The sequence below is a fragment of the Carcharhinus amblyrhynchos genome, chromosome 2 (genome assembly GCF_965287045.1).
Source record: "Carcharhinus amblyrhynchos chromosome 2, sCarAmb.v2.hapA, whole genome shotgun sequence".
NCBI lineage: Eukaryota > Metazoa > Chordata > Chondrichthyes > Carcharhiniformes > Carcharhinidae > Carcharhinus > Carcharhinus amblyrhynchos.
The window spans coordinates 81537404-81556097 of NC_137325.1; the positions used below are offsets into that span (position 1 = coordinate 81537404).

General features: G+C 42.0%; 1 protein-coding gene across 1 annotated transcript in view; it reads left to right on the forward strand.

Moving 5' to 3' along the window:
• The first annotated feature begins 817 nt into the window (after positions 1 to 817).
• The window catches only part of elp2 (elongator acetyltransferase complex subunit 2), a 146531-nt gene continuing 128654 nt past the window's right edge, over positions 818 to 18694 (forward strand). Inside the window, exons 1-4 of the mRNA XM_080208010.1 lie at positions 818 to 952; positions 9139 to 9217; positions 13606 to 13676; positions 14840 to 14996. Of these exons, the coding sequence (XP_080064136.1) occupies positions 824 to 952; positions 9139 to 9217; positions 13606 to 13676; positions 14840 to 14996 (436 nt within the window). The 5' untranslated portion in view covers positions 818 to 823. The remainder of the gene's footprint in view (positions 953 to 9138; positions 9218 to 13605; positions 13677 to 14839; positions 14997 to 18694) is intronic.

Sequence of the window (18694 nt, forward strand, 5' to 3'; positions counted from 1 at the left end):
CTCAACCTCTGTCGCTCCAATGAGAATAAATCAAGTTTCTCCAATCTCTCCTCATAGCTAATGCCCTCTGTATCAGGCAACATCGTGGTAAATCTTTTCTGTACCCTCTCAAAAGCCTCCACATCCTTCTGGTAGTGTGGTGACCAGAATTGAACGCTATATTCCAAGTGTGGCCTAACTAAGGTTCTATAAAGCTGCAACATGACTTGCCAATTTTTAAACTCAATGCCCTGGCCGATGAAGACAAGCATGCTGTATGCCTTCTTGACTACCTTCTCCACCTGCATTGCCACTTTCAGTGACCTGTGTACCTGTACACCCAGATCCTTCTATCAATACTCTTAAAGAGTTCTACCATTGACTGTGTATTTCCTATCTGTATTAGACCTTCCAAAATGCAACACCGCTCCTTACAGATGCTGCCAGAAGTGCTAAGGTTTTTCCAGCGTTTTCTCTCTTGGTTTCAGATTTCAGCATACGCAGCAACTTGTTTTTATCGGCTGCCAATCTGTATTGGCTTGTGCCTGAAATAAACAGCAACTCATGATTTTTATAAGGAAATGTCTTATTGTTGAAAAATATTTTGCTTCATTTATAAGAATGACAGGGTTGACATACATATCTATCTCTACACTGTGCAGTCTGACTGCAGCTCTGTCTACGAGGTGCATGTTGCAGTTTTGTGACCAGAATATCCACGTGCTGACTGTATCTGTCACACTCTCCAGCGCACAGACTTCGCTTCCCACGCTGCGCGAGAACGCAAACGTCAGTGCGCACGCGTGCTCTCCGACCCGGGTCAGAGGTGAGGGCCGGAACGAAGATGGCGGCCCCCGTGGAGAGTGCTCACGTTGCGCGGTGCGCGAACCGGACTCCGCACGCGCTGTCTTGGGGCAGAGGAGGGCGCGTGGCGTTGGGCAGCTGCCGCTCGGTTGTGATTTACCACCCGGAGGTAAAGGTTAAAGTAGGAGCCGTCTCTGAGTGTCAGATGCCGAGTGTGTGCGGCTCTGGGAGGGAACAACTTGTCAATCTGAGCAATGTGGGGGCGTGGTCTCAATGCAGCAATTGCCGAGGCATAGAAAACTCTGTTGGAATATCCGGATCGAAATAATAATAAAAAATTGCTTTTCTTTCCTTTCGAACCAAAATTGACATTTTTAAGTGTGTTGGCTGTGCTCTCTTCGCATGGAATGCACGCTTACATTGTGCAGCAGGTTAAACGCAAACTACTGCGGCTACTGGAATCAAACAAAAATAGAAAAATGCTGGAAAATCTCAGCCGATTAGAGCCAACGTTTCGAGTCTGGATGAACCTTCCTCAGAGCTCTGACAAAGTATCATCTACATGCATACTTTTTATGTGTACATATATGAAATGCTAATGATGTTGATGAACATAAGACATAGGAGCAGGAGTAGGCCATCTAGCCCCTCGAGCCTGCCCCGCCATTCAATAAGATCATGGCTGATCTGTCGTGGCTCAGTTCCACATTCCCGCCCTCTCCCCATAGCCCTTAATCCCCTTGCCCATCAAAAACCATCAACCCACGTCTTAAATATATTTAGCGAGGCAGCCTCCACCACTTCAACGGGCAGAGAATTCCAGAGATTCACCACCCTTTGAGTGAAGAAGTTCCTCTTCAACTCCGTTCTAAACCGTCCCCCCCTTTATCTTGAGGCTGTGCCCTCTAGTGTTACTGTCCTTTCTGAGCAGGAAGAGCCTCTCCACCCCTATCCTATCCATCCCATTCATCATCTTATATGTCTCAATGAGATCTCCCCTCATTCTTCTAAACTCTAACGAGTACAAGCCTAGTTTATTCAGCCCCTCCTCATAGTTCAACCCCCTCAACTCCGGTATCAGCGTAGAGAAACTTGCCTGCTCTTCCTCCAAGGCCAAAATATCCTTGCGTAAGTGCGGCGACCAAAACTGCACACAGTACTCCAGCTGCGGCTTCACCAGTGCCCTATACAGCTGCAGCAAGACCTCCCTACTTTTATGTTCAATCCCCCTCGCTATGAAGGCCAGCATCCCGTTCGCCTTCCTGATCACCTACTGCACCTGTAGGCTGGGTTTTTGCGACTCATGCACAAGGACCCCGAGGTCCCTCTGCACCGTCGCATGCTGCAGTTTTTCACCATGTAAGTAATAGTCCTTCCTACCATTATTCCTACCAAAGTGGACCACCTCGCACTTGCCAACGTTAAATTCCATTTGCCAGTTCCTGGCCCATTCGCCCAGCCTATCTAGATCCTTCTGCAGACTCTCCGCACAATTTGCCATTCCACCAATCTTGGTGTCATCAGCAAATTTCGACACCATACACTCGGTTCCCTCCTCCAGATCATCTATATAAATGGTAAATAGCTGAGGCCCCAGCACCGACCCCTGGGGCACTCCACTAGTCACCAACCGCCAATCTGAACAGCACCCATTGACCCCCACTCTCTGCCTCTTATTTGACAGCCAATCCCCTATCCACGCTAACACCCTACCCCCAACTCCATGCCCCCTGACCTTCTGTATAACCTCTTGTGAGGCACCTTATCAAATGCCTTCTGAAAATCAAGAAACAAAAATTTTGTAAATTTCCAACGGTTTGTTTACTTGAGAATCACAGAATTGTCAGAGTGCAGAAGTAGACCATTCAGTCCCATCATGTCTGTAACAGCTGTCCAAACAAGCATCTTAATTTAGTGCAATCCTCCTGCTTTGACCCCACACCCCTGCACATTTATTCTGTTCAAGTGATCATCTAATGTCCTTTTCAGTGCCTTGTTTGAACCTGCCTCCACCACAATTCGAGCGAGTGTATTCCAGATCTGAACCTCTGTGTGGAAAAGTTTTTCTTCTTGTGTCACGTTGCTTCTTTTGCAAATCATTTTAAATCTGTGCCATCTTATTCTTGATCATTTTACAAGCAGAAGTTGTCAATCCATCTACTCGGTCCAGCTTCTCATGATTTTGAACACACCTATCGAATCTCCTCGTAGCCTTTCTTATGTCCAAGGGGAATAGCCCCTACTTCAGCAGCCCTCATATCTGAAGTTTTTAATTCCTGGAACTATGCGCCGCCCAGAACAGTGCACAACATTCCAACTGAAGTCGTAACTAGTGTCTTGAATCATATTGGATTGGGGAGTGGGCTTGAGGGGCTGAATTGACTGCTCCTGCTCCTTATTATTATTTTGTATCAGTTTAGAAAAATGCCAGCAAATGCAATTTTTTCCATTTACTAACAAAAAGATTGCATTTATTTGCCACATTTTGCAAACTTAGGATATCACCAATGAAGCACTTTTGAACTGAAGCTAGTGTTCCAATGAAATATAGCAGACAATTGTGCAAAGTAAGATAAGAATATTAGAACTTAAGAACTAGGAGCACACTATCTGGGCATTCGAGCCTGCTCTGCCATTTAATAAAATCAAGGCTGAATTAAAATAAACTAAAATCTAAAATTGAATAAAGTAAAATCATGCAGGGCAGCTTGCTTTTGGGTGGAAAGGTTCCCGAGCGACTTTTTATTGTTTGAGAACAGTACAACACTTTGGCCCTCAATGTTGTGCCAAGCTATGTCCGAACCCAAGATCAAACTATCCCACTCCCTATCGTTCTGGTGTGCTCCATGTGCCTATCCAATACCCGCTTGAAAGTTCCCAAAGCGTCTGACTCCACTATTGCATTGGGTAGTGCATTCCACACCCCAACCAACCTCTGAGTAAAGAATCTACCTTGGACATCCCTCCTATATCCCTTAAAGTTATGCCCATTAGTAACAGCTACATCCACCTGAGGAAATAGTCTCTGCACGTCCACTCGATCTATCCCCCTCATCATCTGATAAACCTCTATTAAGTCGCCTCTCGTCCTCCTCCACTCTAAAGAGAAGAGCTCCAGCTCCCTCAACCTTTCAACCTTTCCTCATAAGACCTACCCTCCAAACCAGGCAGCATCCTGGTAAATCTCCTCTGCACTCTCTCCAATGCTTCGACATCCTTCTTATAGTGAGATGACCAGAACTGCACACAATATTCCAAATATGGTCTCACCAAGGTCCTGTATAGTTGCAGCATAACCCCACGGCTTCTAAACTCAAACCCCCTGTTAATAAATGCTAACACACTATAAGCCTTCTTCACGATTCTATCCACTTGAGTGGCAACCTTCAGGGATCTGTGAATATGAACCTCAAGATCTCTCTGTTCCTCCACATTCTTCAGAACTCTGCCTTTGACCCTGTAATCAGCATTCAAATTTGTCCTACCGAAATGAGGAGGGGTAGGAAGTATGGCATCCTTTCAAATCCAGCCTGTGTTTGGACTCCTCTTGGACGGTATGGTGATACAGTGGTTAGCATTGCTGCCTCACAGAATCAGGAACCCCAGGTTCGATTCCCGGCTTGGGTCACTGTGCAGAGTTTGCACATTCTCCCTGTATCTGCGTGTGTTTCCTCTGGGTGCCCTGGTTTCTCCTCACAGTCCAAAGATGTGCAGGTTAAGTGGATTGGTGACAATAAATTCTCCCTCAGTGTACCTGAAGAGGAGCCAGACTGTGGCTTCATTGCAGTGTAAATGTAAGCCTACTTGTGACTAATAAATAAACTTTTCTTTTAATTTTTTTATTTACATGCCACAGCAGTGAATCAGGATTGAAGTCACAAATGATATCCTATATGAATATGATGTGGCAAATATCCCTCTGTGTCATTCTAGATCTGTCTGCAGTCTTTGACATGTTTGACCACACCATTCCCCTCTTGACGCTGTTCCTCTATAACCCAGTGAGTGGGACTGACCCTGCCTGGTTCCATTCCAATCTATCCAGTTCAGAGAATTATTCAGGCCGGAGTCTCTTCATACTCTTGCATTGTTGTCACTGGAATCCCCCAAAGGAGTAATACGTGGCCCCAGCCTGTTAATTTTTGATGACATCATCCAAAGCCATGATGTAAGTTTTGACCCACCTGTACCTCCCAATCATCTCTCAACCACTGTGTTGAGCTTGATTTGTCACGCCTGTTGTCTGACAGCCACACTGGATGGGGTGATGTTTCCTCCAGTTATCACTTGGGAAGCCATTGTGTTTGTTCTCTAGCCGCCAGCTCCATCACTCTGCTTGACCACAACTGTTTACAACCTTGGCATCCTATTTTATGCTGGGATGGGCTGTTGACGCCATATTCGCCTGATTGTTAGAACCACCTACTTCCATTTCTAGAACATCTGCCACCTTTGTTCTGCTTCAGCTCATCTGCTGCTGAAATCTTCCCCGTACCTTTTGTTAACTCGAGATTTGATTAGTTCATTGTTATCTTGGCCAGTCTCTCATTTTCAGCCCTCCGTGAGCAGGAGCTCATCAAAACCCTCCAGTCATTTTTGACTTCAATAAGGACTGATTAACTCCCCCCCCCCCCCCCAAGCCCGTGCACCCTATGTTCATTTACATCGGTTCCTTGTTGTAAAAATTATTTTGCTTGTTTTCAAATTCCTGCATGACCTTGTTTTTCCCTATCTCTCTAACACCCTTCATCTGTACAATCCTCTGAGATCTTTGTGCTCCTGAAATTTTGGCCTCTTGCACATCACTGATGTCAATCATTCCTTCTTTGGCAATAATACCTTCAGCTGAGCCAAGGTCTAGAATTCTACCCCTAATTCCACCTGTCTGTCTTTTTAAGGTGTTCCTCAAACTTTATTCCTTTGACCAAGCTTTGGATCACCCGTGAATTGTATTTTTTTTGGATAATACTTCCATGAAGCACCTTGAGACGTTTAATTCAATTAAAGGTGCAAAATAAATGCAAAGTTGTTCAATTTTGCACTAAACACATTAATTAATGTCTGGTTTATAATTAACACTGGATCTTTTTTGATGATTGATTTATGCTCATTATACTGAGTCAGCAATTTGCTTAGCTAGTTTTCTGTTTACTTTATTAAAGCCTTTGATAATTTTGATATCTCTATTTGTTTACTGCCTTTGTGCTGGTGAAATAATACTTAAATCTGCAGAAAATTAATGGACTTCGAGTTGAATTATCAGCATAAATGCATATAAAGTTGATTGATTGCTTTAGAGGCCATTGACAGGAAGGAAAATGCTGAAGCAAGGAAGCCCTGCAACGATGTAAAGATGAGCCATCAACTACAGCACTGAATTTGATTTGAGAAAGGGTTGTGAAAAGATTTTAAATACTGGGACCATTCTTGGTGCCCAGGAGAGATGTGTACAGACCCTGCTTTTTAATCTAAAGCACAGAGGCAGTTGTGCCTTTGGAGAAAGATTTAAGCTGTTGAGGGGTGTGGATATGGAAGATTTGAAACAATAAGTCAAAAGGTCTTAGATGAGCATCAGTAGGGTGTTTGGGAATGGTGGAAACAGTTATTGGAAATAGATTTTGTACTTGATCGTATATATAAGAAGTAAAAGTGAACTAGAAGCATAAATTCAGTTCAAAGCAGTGATCTGGCTAAAACCTGGATATGATTGGCAACTAAATATTCCAGTGCAAAAGATATTTGGGAAGGACAAGGAAGTTGGGAAAGAAAGAACGTAAATATTAAGGTCCCCACCCCTGCAAAGGATTTTAGAACATAGAACATTACAGTGCAGTACAGGCCCTTCGGCCCTCGATGTTGCGCCGACCAGTGGAACCAATATAATGACCCTCTAACCTAAAGTTTTCCAATATTATCCATATGCCTATCCAATGACCATTTGAATGTCCTTAAAGTTGGCGAGTCCACTACTGCTGCAGGCAGGGCATTCCGCGCCCTTACTACCCTCTGAGTAAAGAACCTACCTCTGACATCTGTCCTATATTTATCACCCCTCAGTTTAAAGCTATGTCCCCTCATGTTAGCCATCACCATCCAAGGAAAAAGGCTCTCATTGTCCAGCCTATCTAATCCTCTGATCATCTTGTATGCCTCAATTAAGTCACCTCTTAACCACCTTCTCGCTAACGAAAACAACGTCAAGCCTTTCCTCATAAGACCTTCCCACCATACCAGGCAACATCCTGGTAAATCTCCTCTGCACCCTTTCCAATGCTTCCACATCTTTCTTATAATGCGGCAACCAAAACTGTACGCAATACTCCAAGTGTGGTTGCACCAGAGTTTTGTACAGCTGCAACGTGATCTCATGGCTCTGAAACTCAATCCCTCTACCAATAAAAGCTAACACGCCGTACACCTTCTTAACAACCCTATTGACCTGGGTGCCAACTTTCAGGGATCTATGCACATGTACACCGAGACCTCTCTGCTCATCCATACTACCAAGAGTCTTTCCATTAGTCCAATACTCTGTAATCCTGTTACTCCTTCCAAAGTGAATCACCTCACACTTTTCCGCATTAAACTCCATTTGCCACCTCTCAGCCCAGCTCTGCACCTTATCTATGTCCCTCTGCAAACTGTAACATCCATTCGCACTATCTACAACTCCTCCGACTTTAGTGTCATCAGCAAATTTACTAACCCATCCTTCTACACCCTCATCTAGGTCAATTATAAAAATGACAAACAGCAGTGGCCCCAAAACAGATCCCTGCGGTACACCACTAGCAACTGAACTCCAGGTTGAATATTTCCCATCAACCATCACCCTCTGTCTTCTATCAGCTAGCCAGTTCCTGATCCAAACTACTAAATCACCCTCAATCCCATGCATCTGTATTTTCTGTAGTAGCTTACCATGGGGAACCTTATCAAATGCTTTACTGAAATCCATATACACCACATCAACTGCTTTACCCTTATCCACCTCTTTGGTCACCTTCTCAAAGAACTCAATAAGATTTTTGAGGCACGACCTACCTTTCACAAAACCACGTTGACTATCCCTGAACAAATTATTTCTCTCTCGATGATTATAAATCCTATCTCTTATAATCCTTTCCAAAACTTTGCCCACAACAGGAGTAAGGCTCACCGGTCTATAATTTCCAGGATGGTCTCTACTCCCCTTAATAAACAAGGGGACAACATTTGCTATCCTCCAGTCTTTTGGCACTATACCTGTAGCCAATGGTGACATAAAGTTCAAATCCAAAGGCTCTGCAATCTCCTCCCTAGCCTCCCAGAGAATTCTAGGATTAAACCCCATCATAAGGCCCAGGGGACTTATCTGTTTTCATACTTTCAAGAATTGCCAACACCTCTTTATGTACCTCAATCCCGTCTAGTCTAAAAGCCTATATCTCAGTATTCTCCTCGACTACATTGACTTTTTCCTGCATGAATGCTGATGAAAAATATTCATTTAGTGCCACTCCTATCTCTTCATTCTCCACGCACAACTTCACACTACTGTCCCTGACTGGCCCTAATCTTGCCCTCATCATTCTTTTATTCCTGACATACCTATAGAAAGCTTTAGGGTTCCCCGTGATCCTACCTGCCAAAGTCTTCTCATGTCCTCTTCTGGCTCTTCTTAACTCTCTTTAGTTCCTTCCTGGCTAACTTGTAACTCTCCAGTGCCCTAACTGAGCCTTCATGTCTCATTTTTACATAAGGTAAGGGTGATCAGGCAGTAGGGTAGAGTTAAGGATCAGCAATTCAAAGTTCTGATAGGAGCTATACACAGACATCCTGCTGGTGATTTTGTGGCTTGATTTACAATTGGAGAAGTGAGGGACATGTGTAGTATGAATGATGTGTTATAATATTTAAATTTCTTCATAGCCAGAAGAAGCAGAAGAGCTCAGGTAGTCAGGGCAGTGACACTTTTCCAGAAAAGTACATTAAGAACCTAGTAAAGAACACATCATATTCTATTTATGATGAATAGCAAAGCAAAATTCATTACTACACTGATGGAAAAGGAACATTGGGCAAATAGAGATCATAATATATTTGAATTTGTATACTTTTGAGTGGAGAGATGTGTGCCATAAACTAACGTTTGAATTTTAAGGTGGGGCAAACTTTATGCTTAGATGGGTAAAGGGCTGTGCCTTTTACTTTTCCTCTCTGACTCATGAGGGTGCCTACTACTTCAATTAGTCTGTACTTACTGTATGACCAAGTTTAGAATAGAACACTCTGAGCAATTGCATTAATAGCTTTAAGTGCTTGTAACTGACCAGTCAACAACTTTTGCTATTTTAAATGTCTTTGATTCAACAGAAAATAAAAGTGACCGAAACTCTGAATAGACACAAAGGCAGAGTTAACTGTGTGCAGTGGGCTCATCGAGATGATTGTGGTAAGTACTGATGGATGGGAGGCAAAGTGAGCATTTTATTGTGAAGAAATTGAATCAAAAATCCATAATATGTAGTTTTGACATTGTAAGTTCACAACTTGAAACTCCCAACATTGGCAAGGCCATCATTTTGAAATCAGACTCCAATTGGATTGCCTATCTTAGCTCATAGTTTGGTATTTATTGGCAAAGAATATCATTTTAAGAAATTGCAGGAAAGTGCTTTGGTTAAGCACTATTCTCAAGTTAAACAACATCTAGCACAGCTGCAGGATGGATCTGTTGTATGCAAGTGATGTTGATGGCATGTTGGGTGGCAAGACATCCAGCGAGATTTCACTTGGCAGCTGACAAATTCTCATGTTAATTTGTAAGGTTCAGAGAGCATGCCTTATTACAAAAAACCCAGAGGGCTGCTCAGTGTTGAGACTGACGGGACTAGGGCCAGGGGCTGTCGAGGGAGGGGGGAGTGGGAGGGGGTTGGGGAGTGTTATTAGAATTCTGCAAAGGAGCTCTTTTAGGGTCATTTAATCTTCTCTTGAAATTCAGTCTGCTGGTAGAGTTGTTAATTTCCCCAGGGGTGCCTGGGTACTGACAAGGGTAAGACTTGAATGCTGATCTGTTGACTCCCACCTGGCATTATGACACTCACCACCAACATTGTAATGGCTTCTGAAACATTCTGAAGTCAGGTAAAGTTGTTCAGAGTGCTTCCAACCTGAGTCGGGACAGTCTGTTGAAACTCTCCTTTACAACAAACGTTTCGGGCTCTACCTTGGCAAAAGAGATGTACATGGAGATGACAGGCCAGCGGATTATCAGAGGGCTCATTACCACCTCCAATTCCATTCGATATATGTACAAATGACCCACCAAGAACCATATCCCACGCGTTCACCTATGCTGTTGACATCTGTTGTACCACCCAAGCCCTATTCTTCTGCACTCTGGACCAAATCCTTAACACAGATATTACAAAGTTGATAAACTGCTGCAGCACACATTGTGCCTCACGGTAAATCTCTCTAAAACCATATCCAATATATTCCACTTCTACACTGCCAGTGCCAACAAAGCACTGCATATCTACATAGATGGCTAGAGATTAAAGCATGTACCCAACCCGCCACGCTTGGGAGTGACTCTAGATAGAATTCTGTCCCCCTGGGAACATCTGAAGAAAATAGCAGCAAATGTCAAAACCAGAAACAACCCACTAAACAAACTTGCTAGAGCACTCAGGACCTCAACACCGACACTTTCATACTCTGCAACAGTACTGTGTACTTGTCTGGCAAAGGTCAGAAGACAAAAATCTTGTTAACCCTTAACTGAATGCAAATCTTAACTGCAGCTCTCCATCCAACACCCTTCACCAGCTTTCTGTCCAAGCAAACATCACTGCCCCAGACATCCACCAATTGTTGAAATCATCCAAATTAGTTGAAATCATCCTTGCTGCATCTCCATGATGTCCTATTGCCTGTCTCCCTACTTAGAGCTCCACGTGGAACACTTCCTGAGCAAGATCTATTAGCAAATGTTTATTGGATCAAGGAATGGGAAGCACTTGAAGTCACTAACAAATTCTTTGTGACAAACCCCGTTTCTTAAGTAGCAGGCTCTGAACTACTGCAGAGAAAGTGGTCCTTATTAAACAGGTTCAGGACAGGCCAAGGCCCCTGTGATCCAACCTTCATCACTGGTGTCTCAGTACAAACCCCTTATGCATTTGTGGAAATACATGATCTGTGCTGCTTATTATCGAGGAGTGCCTCCTCTACAGACACTTGGACTAATCACCTTAAACCGATGACTAATGCATGGCTTTGGGTATTTGTATTAGCTAAAAAAAAAACATCTTTAACTTAATAAAACATCCCAAGGTGTTTGTTAAATTAAACTCAGCCTAGTTTGCATGCAGTTAATAGACAAAGCTCTGTTTTAAATTAGTCCACTTGATTGACACCCCATCCACCCCCTTCAGCATTCACTCATCCACCACCAGTATACATGGCAGCATTGTGTTACAAGATATAATGCAACAACTCCTGCAGGTTCCATTGGACAATTAAACAATTCACCAGAGGATAAAGCTCCACAAATATCCCCATTCTCAATAAGTGAAAGCAAATTACTGTGGATGCTGGAATCTGAAACCAAAAAAGAAAATGCTGGAAAATCTCAGCAGGTCTGGCAGCATCTGTAAGGAGAGAAACGAGCTGATGTTTCGAGTCTAGACAACCCTTTGTCAAAGCTTTGGTGGGGGGTGAAAGCAGGTTTGTGTGTGTGTGTGTGTGTGTGTGTGTGTGTGTGTGTATACAAGAACTGGCACAAAGGAAGATGGTTGTGGTGGATGCAGGTCAATCCTCTCAGATCCAGCACATTACTGCAAGAGTTCCTCTGGTTAGTGTCCTATGCTCAGCCAGCTACAGCTGCTTCAATAACCTCTTACAAGTCATATGTTCACTGATGATTAGACAATGCTCAACACCATCCATGATTCTTCAAATACTGAAGCAGTCCGTGTCCAAATGCAGCAAGATCTAGGCTTGGGGCGACAAGTACCATTCGTGCACACATGCCGGACAATGACCATCTCCCAAAAATAAAAGAAATACTATTTCCTGTGGTGACGGGAGCCCAGAACAAGGCAGCATAACCTTAAAATTAGAATGAGACCATTCAGGGGTGCTATCAAAATGCTGTTCTCCACAAAGCTGCTGAGGCTTACTATTGACTGAGTCAATAGTAAATTTCAAAATTGAGGCTGATGGGTACTTCTTGGGCAAGCAAAGTAAGGGTTCCATAACCAAGGTGGGTCGATGGAATTGTGGTACAGCTCAGTCTTGAATTAATTGAATGGCGATTGAGCTTGAGGAGCCGATGTATCTGACCTGCAATTATTGGCACTTCTTCATTTGTCAGCTTGCACAATGAATGTTGGCAAGTTCTTAAACAGCATGGCACAGGAGGGCAGTGCAATACGGTCTTTGTCTGCCAGCAGCACTGGTGGGTCTTTAAAGCAGGAATTACTGGATTGCAGTCAGGAGCACAAACCCTGACTGAACTGTGGGCAATTGGGATTAGCTGAGTGGTTTAAAAAAAATAAGGACAGCATGGACAAGTTGGGCCGAAGGGCCTGTTTCCATGCTGTAAACCTCTATGACTCTAAGAGAAATCTGACTTTACCATAAAAGGCATTATCATCGCTAAGTCCCTCAATATCAATATCCGGGAGGTTACCCTTTATTAGAAATTGAACTGGACCAGCCACATAAATAATGTGGTTGTAAGAGCAGGTCAGAGGCTGGGAAGTCTGCAGTGAGTAACTTATCCCCTGGCTCCCCAAACCATTTACAAATCACAAGTCAGGTTGTCATGGAATACTTTCTACTTGTCTGGATGAGTGCAGCTCCAACAACACTCAAGAAGCTCAACACCATCTCTGAAAAAGCAGCCTGTTTGATTGTTGCCTGTCCACAAACATTCAATCCCTCCAACACCGATAAGTAGTGACAGCAGTATGTACCATCTACACAGTGCACTGCAAGCATTTATCAAGATTCCTTAGACAGCACCTTCCAAACCCATGACTGTTGTCATCTAAAAGGACACGGGCAGCAGACACATGGGAACACAATCAGAAAATTCCCTTTGAAATTGCTCAGCATTCTGACTTGGAATTAAATTGTTGTTCCTTCACTGCCACTGGGTCAAAATTCTGGAACCTCCTCCCTAACAGCACTGTAGATATAACTACACCACATGACTGCAGCAGTTTAAGAAGGTAGCTCACCACCATCTTCTCACTGGCAATTAAGAATGAGTGATAATTCCTTACCTAACCAGTGACATTCACATCCCATGAATTAATTTAAAAATAATGAACCTTGTAGTCTGAATTCCAGAAATTAGTTTGTAGTTTTCTATGTACTGTTGAGTTAAGAGCAAATTTACGTAAAAGTATACATATGCAATAGAGAAACAGTCCATTTGACCCTACTGCTTTGTGCTAGTGTTTATACTCCTTACGAGACCCCCCTCACCTTCATGCCCTATCCCCCTGTTAGCAGTTTGTTTGGAAATCTGAGTAAGGCTGGCACTGCAAGTATGCAAAATTTGAGTTCCCCATAAGTTAAATACCTCTTTGATTTTGGAAGTATCTTGCTCCTTGCTAAACCAAGGCATTTTCAAAAAGTTTACAAACTGTAATAATGTGTTTGATAGAAGTAATTTACTCATAAAGCAATAACCCTTGTTATTGCTGTTTTGTAGAAATGCGAGAATATCTTGCATTGTAGATGGAGAATATCACATCTATACAAGTTGTTTACTCAACTTAAAAATTAATAGTGTATTGATGAGTCGACTGTTTTTTGTTCTAGGTCCCGAAACAGAACTTGTGTCGGGAGGATCTGATAACTGTCTGATTGTTTGGGAGTTGCAGAATTTTAAGGTGAGTCATTAGATTTGAAAGCAGCTAACATTTATGTTCAATACCCGAAAGTAGATTTAGAAATAACATTTTTGCAGGAAAATGTCTTTTCACTTTATCGCAGTCATTGGGAACAGAAACAGGACAGTCAAAATTGATGTCAGAAATTTATATAATTCTGAATTTTAAATAAAATTTAGGAACAACATGGTTAAAGTTGTTCAATAACTTTCTTTCCTTCTAAGATATGTTCTTAGTAGGAAAAATAATTTTGAGCACAGTTTTTTTTAAGTACTAGTGGATGATATGATGCAGTAGTATAGTGTTATGATATTGGACCACATTCCTTGCATTGTCCAGTCCAACCTGTCCCTATACAAATAGCCTATCTCTAAAATGACATTTTCTCCAGCGACTGTATCAATCACTTTTCAAGTTCCCCAAAATTTCCTCCTTTTCCTCATCAACATGCTACCCCTTGGTGACACCATTCAAAGATGTTTGGTCAGCTTTCACATCTATACAAATAAAATTCATTTTCACCTCTTCAACGCTTCTCCCAATCTCATGACCAACTCTGTGCCTGTCTGACATTGTTGTGGATGGGTCAGAAACTCCTGCAATTGAACATTGGACTGGTTGAAGAAATAATTTTTTTAAGCACACTCTACAATTGCCATCAAATCTATCGTCTTTCCTCCTCACCGTTCCAGCTCCTTCCAGCTGTTTGATTGTTCTAAATTAGGTGAGACACATTCTCGGTGTTCTATTCAATACAGAGCTATGTTATTCTCACTGTTCCTGCCACGTTAATAGCTTTTCCTGCCTCTGCGCTTACTTTATCCCAAACGTCAATGAAACCTTTAATCACATCTTCGTTGCTTCTAGATTTTGCAATGCCTTTGTCTCAGTAATTTGATCTGTAGCTTTATCAACTGAAATTCATCCAGAACACCTGTCTTTTGTCCTGCCATCTCCTTTTTGATCATCACTTCTATCTCAACTGACCTGTCTTGGCTCCCTGTGCCTAAGTAGATCAAATTTAAAATTCTTGTCAACAGGTCCAGCTGTGGTCTTCTTCCGTGTTTCCTCTGCCATTTTAATTAGTATTATGTTGCAAAGTTGATAACAATGGTTACATGCAGTTTTTATGCAGGATCAATTACATTACTTATGCTATTCAGTTTGCAGCCTGCACTCTGCTCGAAGGGCATTCAGGAGCTGTGTGTGCTGTGACTACTATTTATGAAACTGTTGGCTTGAATGAACATCCAAAATTGCTGATCGCTTCAGCAGCAGCAGACTCCTCTGTCAAAATTTGGACTAAACAAGGATCTGTGGGTAAGATACTACTTTTACTGTATATGCTAATGGAAGATGAAAATATGGGTGAATTATAAATAAGAACACAATGCAAAATTTTGATTCCTCTAAATTTCTTAATATTGCTATTTAACAATCGCCATCAGATGCCCTGTAACTACAGTATTGTTCTCATATTCCCCCAGGTGCAAATAGCTGCCAAGATGTATACATTTTAAAATTACTTACTTTTGTTTTGACCCCGTGCATCAGAAGAAATGGAAAATGCGTGAATCCTGATTTTCAGCTCCATTAAGCTATATGAATGAGCCCACGAGGGATATAATGGAGCAAAAATAGAGGTGGAGATTAGAAATTGGCGTGCATTTTGGATGAATAGTGGGTCAAGAATAAGCGAGTTTTTATTATTCATGATGTCATTATAGTTTCAATAATATTCCTGCCTTTTATACTAACAGTACTATTCCTTTGTATTACTCATATAAATTGTGGTTTCATAGTTATGCTTTTAATTATTTAAAAAGACAGTCTGGAAATTTAATGCTTTGTTTTATTTTGTCCCATTAATTCTTTACTTTGTGGTGTTTGGTCAGCTCAGTGGCCAGATAATTTATGGCGGTAGGCTTTAGGCTATCCTTTTTTTTGGTTTCATGCCTACAAATTAGGGCAAGTGGTCTCCTTATGGAATCTCTTTGTCTTTACACTATTTCAAAGAAGCTGCTGGCAAAGAACTTACAGAGTTGGTTAAAGTAAATTATGTTTGATAATCTTGATCAAGTTTTGTGAAGTAACAGATGCAGCTGGTGAGTCTCACATGTTTGAGTTTCAGAAGGAGTTTGACGAAGTATCACAAAATAAGCTTGTTAACAAAATGAAAGCTCATGAGATTGAAGGGTCAGTGTGGCACAGATGAAAAATTTTGTGTGCATGTGTGCATGCGCACTTGTGTTTGCTGAGAAGGTCAGTATCAGAATATAGAATGACATGGATAAACTGATGAGATGGACAGACACAGGTGGCTAAAATTAAGCATGGATGAAGTGTGCAGTCATAGATTTTGATAGGAAAATTCAGAAGAGATTATGAATTAAATAGTACATATTTAAGGGGGATGCAGGAACAAGGAGACCTGGGATAGTAAGTATACTAATCTTTTAAGATGGCAGGGTAGGTTGAGAAGGCTGTTTTAAATTATACAAATTGGAACCCTTGGCTTTAAAAATAATGAACAAAAGCAGGAAGGTAGTATAAACTACTGGTTCGGCCCCTGGGCGCCACACGTCAGGGAGGATGCCAAACTTGGAGGGAATACAGAAGAGATTGACTAGAATGGTACAACGGTTGAGATGCAGTGATTGTCTCCCTGTAATAAAGACCTGTACTGACAATAGTTGAAGAAATCCTCCCTGACCATCACTGCAGATTCAGACCCAAAAGGGGAACTATAGACAGATGCGCCAAGACAGATCCAAGAGAATTGTAGATGACAAATCATAGGCCTGTGTGCTACCCTTGTAGGTCATGTCAAGGTCAATTGGGATGGAAATTGGGAGAAGCTCTCTACACTGGTGTGCCCTCCAAGGTTTGTCACTATTTGCCATCAAATGCACAAAGGCCAGCAAGGTCAGGTCATGTGGAATGGAGTCCTCCCAGGCAGCTTCACTTTCTCTATTGATGTTGAGTAATTGTATGTTGTCGCATCAACCCTTTTCTTCATTTTCTTCAGTGTGATGTTTCAGGCAGCAATGACAGGCTTGACAGAGACTGTAATTATCCACTTGCGAACAGATGTCAGTCTTTTCAACCTGAAGCAACGATTGGCATTTACGAAAACCACAGCAAAATATCTATGGAACTTCTGTTTGCTGATAATTGTTTTCTTGAATTGAAAGCAACGCAATTCATTGTAAACTGTTTCTCTGAGGTAACAAATGCATATGGCCTTGCTGTTAGCCTGAAGGTAACAGAAGTGCTGTACCAGCCATATCCCTGAGGAAGTTACAGTCCAGGGCAAATCAGTATCGACAGCAACAACCTCAATTCAATAGAACAGTTTACCTATCTCGGTAGTATTATCTCAAACTGTACCGTTGTCTAAATGAACATGGACAATCGTCTGTCCAAGGCCAACAGCTCTTTTGGCTGTCTGTTGAAGAGTGCCTGGCAAACTATTCATTATGCATTACTATACAGGGCAGTTGCTAAGGCAGGTCATATTGGCTGACGTTGACCTGCAGGTTTGGGAGTAGGAGGCCGCTAACAGAGCTGTTTGCAACAACCAGGAAAGCAATCTACAAGATCAAAACAAACAAATGCGAGACTGCTGAAGAAAATGGGAGACAATGTAAGAAGTCTACTTAGAGCACAGCCCCTCCAACCCAGGAGTTCCTGTTTTTCAACTGCTCAAGAGCCTGAAGGTCAAGATTAATTCTTCAGTTACCAATGATCATTCCAACTACCAGAAATGGACCGTCTCATGGTCTTCGCCTGTGAAGAATCATCATCATCACCAAATTTGACGATTTCAGTTGCATGAAAAAGCTGGAGTTATTCTCTTTTAGAATAGAGAAACTTAACTGGAGATTTCACAATCAGTAGTTTTGATGCACTGCCTTGAAGGGGTGATGGATGCAGATTCAAAGAGAATTGAAAAAATTCTTGAACAAATATTAAAAAGCTGTGGGGAACAAGCAGGGGATGTGATGAATTGCATAGCTTCATCAAAGAGCTGGCATACGCGTGGTGGGCTGGAGGGTCTCCTGTGTGGTATCATCCTATGATTCTGTATCAGATTGAAATACATGAGATCTGCTCATACATGTCATTGTCCCCCCCACTTATATAAACAGACTAAGGTGTAATTGCCTAGGCTTGCCTACTGTGAGATAGATCTCAGGAAAGTAAGGAAACAAAATTATGCTGCATACTTCAATCATGATTGCAGGTAAACACCACGAAAGTAAAGAACTAGCAGTAGACATCAAGCTCATTTACTTCCTACACTTTTATGATGAAAGTTTATTCCAGGCTGTTGCAGAGTACGTCAGTGCAGCGCAAGGATATTTCAATTAAGTGACTGACACTAGTTGGTAACTTCATTAATTTTGCTGTGGATTATCAATAATGGCACACGGGCACTATTTTAGTTTGAATGAACAAAGTCCAGTGGTGTCATTAATTGTACTCATGATGTTCTGAAAGATCCTAATAGAACAACCTGTCTGTTTGTGAAATGTAACAACTTCACGCGCCCTCACAAATATACTTACATCTACGATGTCATTACCTCCTCCTGAGCTGCTAAATTTGCTGAGTTTGTCACCAGATGACATTCTATCCAATACCATAACAAGAATACTCTCTGCATGCAGCATAGCTTTAATGTAAATAGATGTTATTGCTTTAAATGTGATCTTTGTATAGGATTGTTCTTCATAATGTATCTCTGATGTACCATATAACCAGATTATATACTGATTGTAGAGTTAGGCATATTTAAACTGGATGGGTTTTCAGTTACTGTGAAATGTCCTTGACCACAGTCTGCCTCTGCCTGTTTGCTGTCACATTTACGTTCATTGAGGGAAGGTCTCTGGAAAGTCTAAATGTGCTGTCACCTTCAGAAACAGCACTGCCCGCTTGTTCCTGTTCCATACATTACCCTGTAATGGGGCATTGTCTACCAATTACTCTGTCTGGCAGCAAATCTGATCACA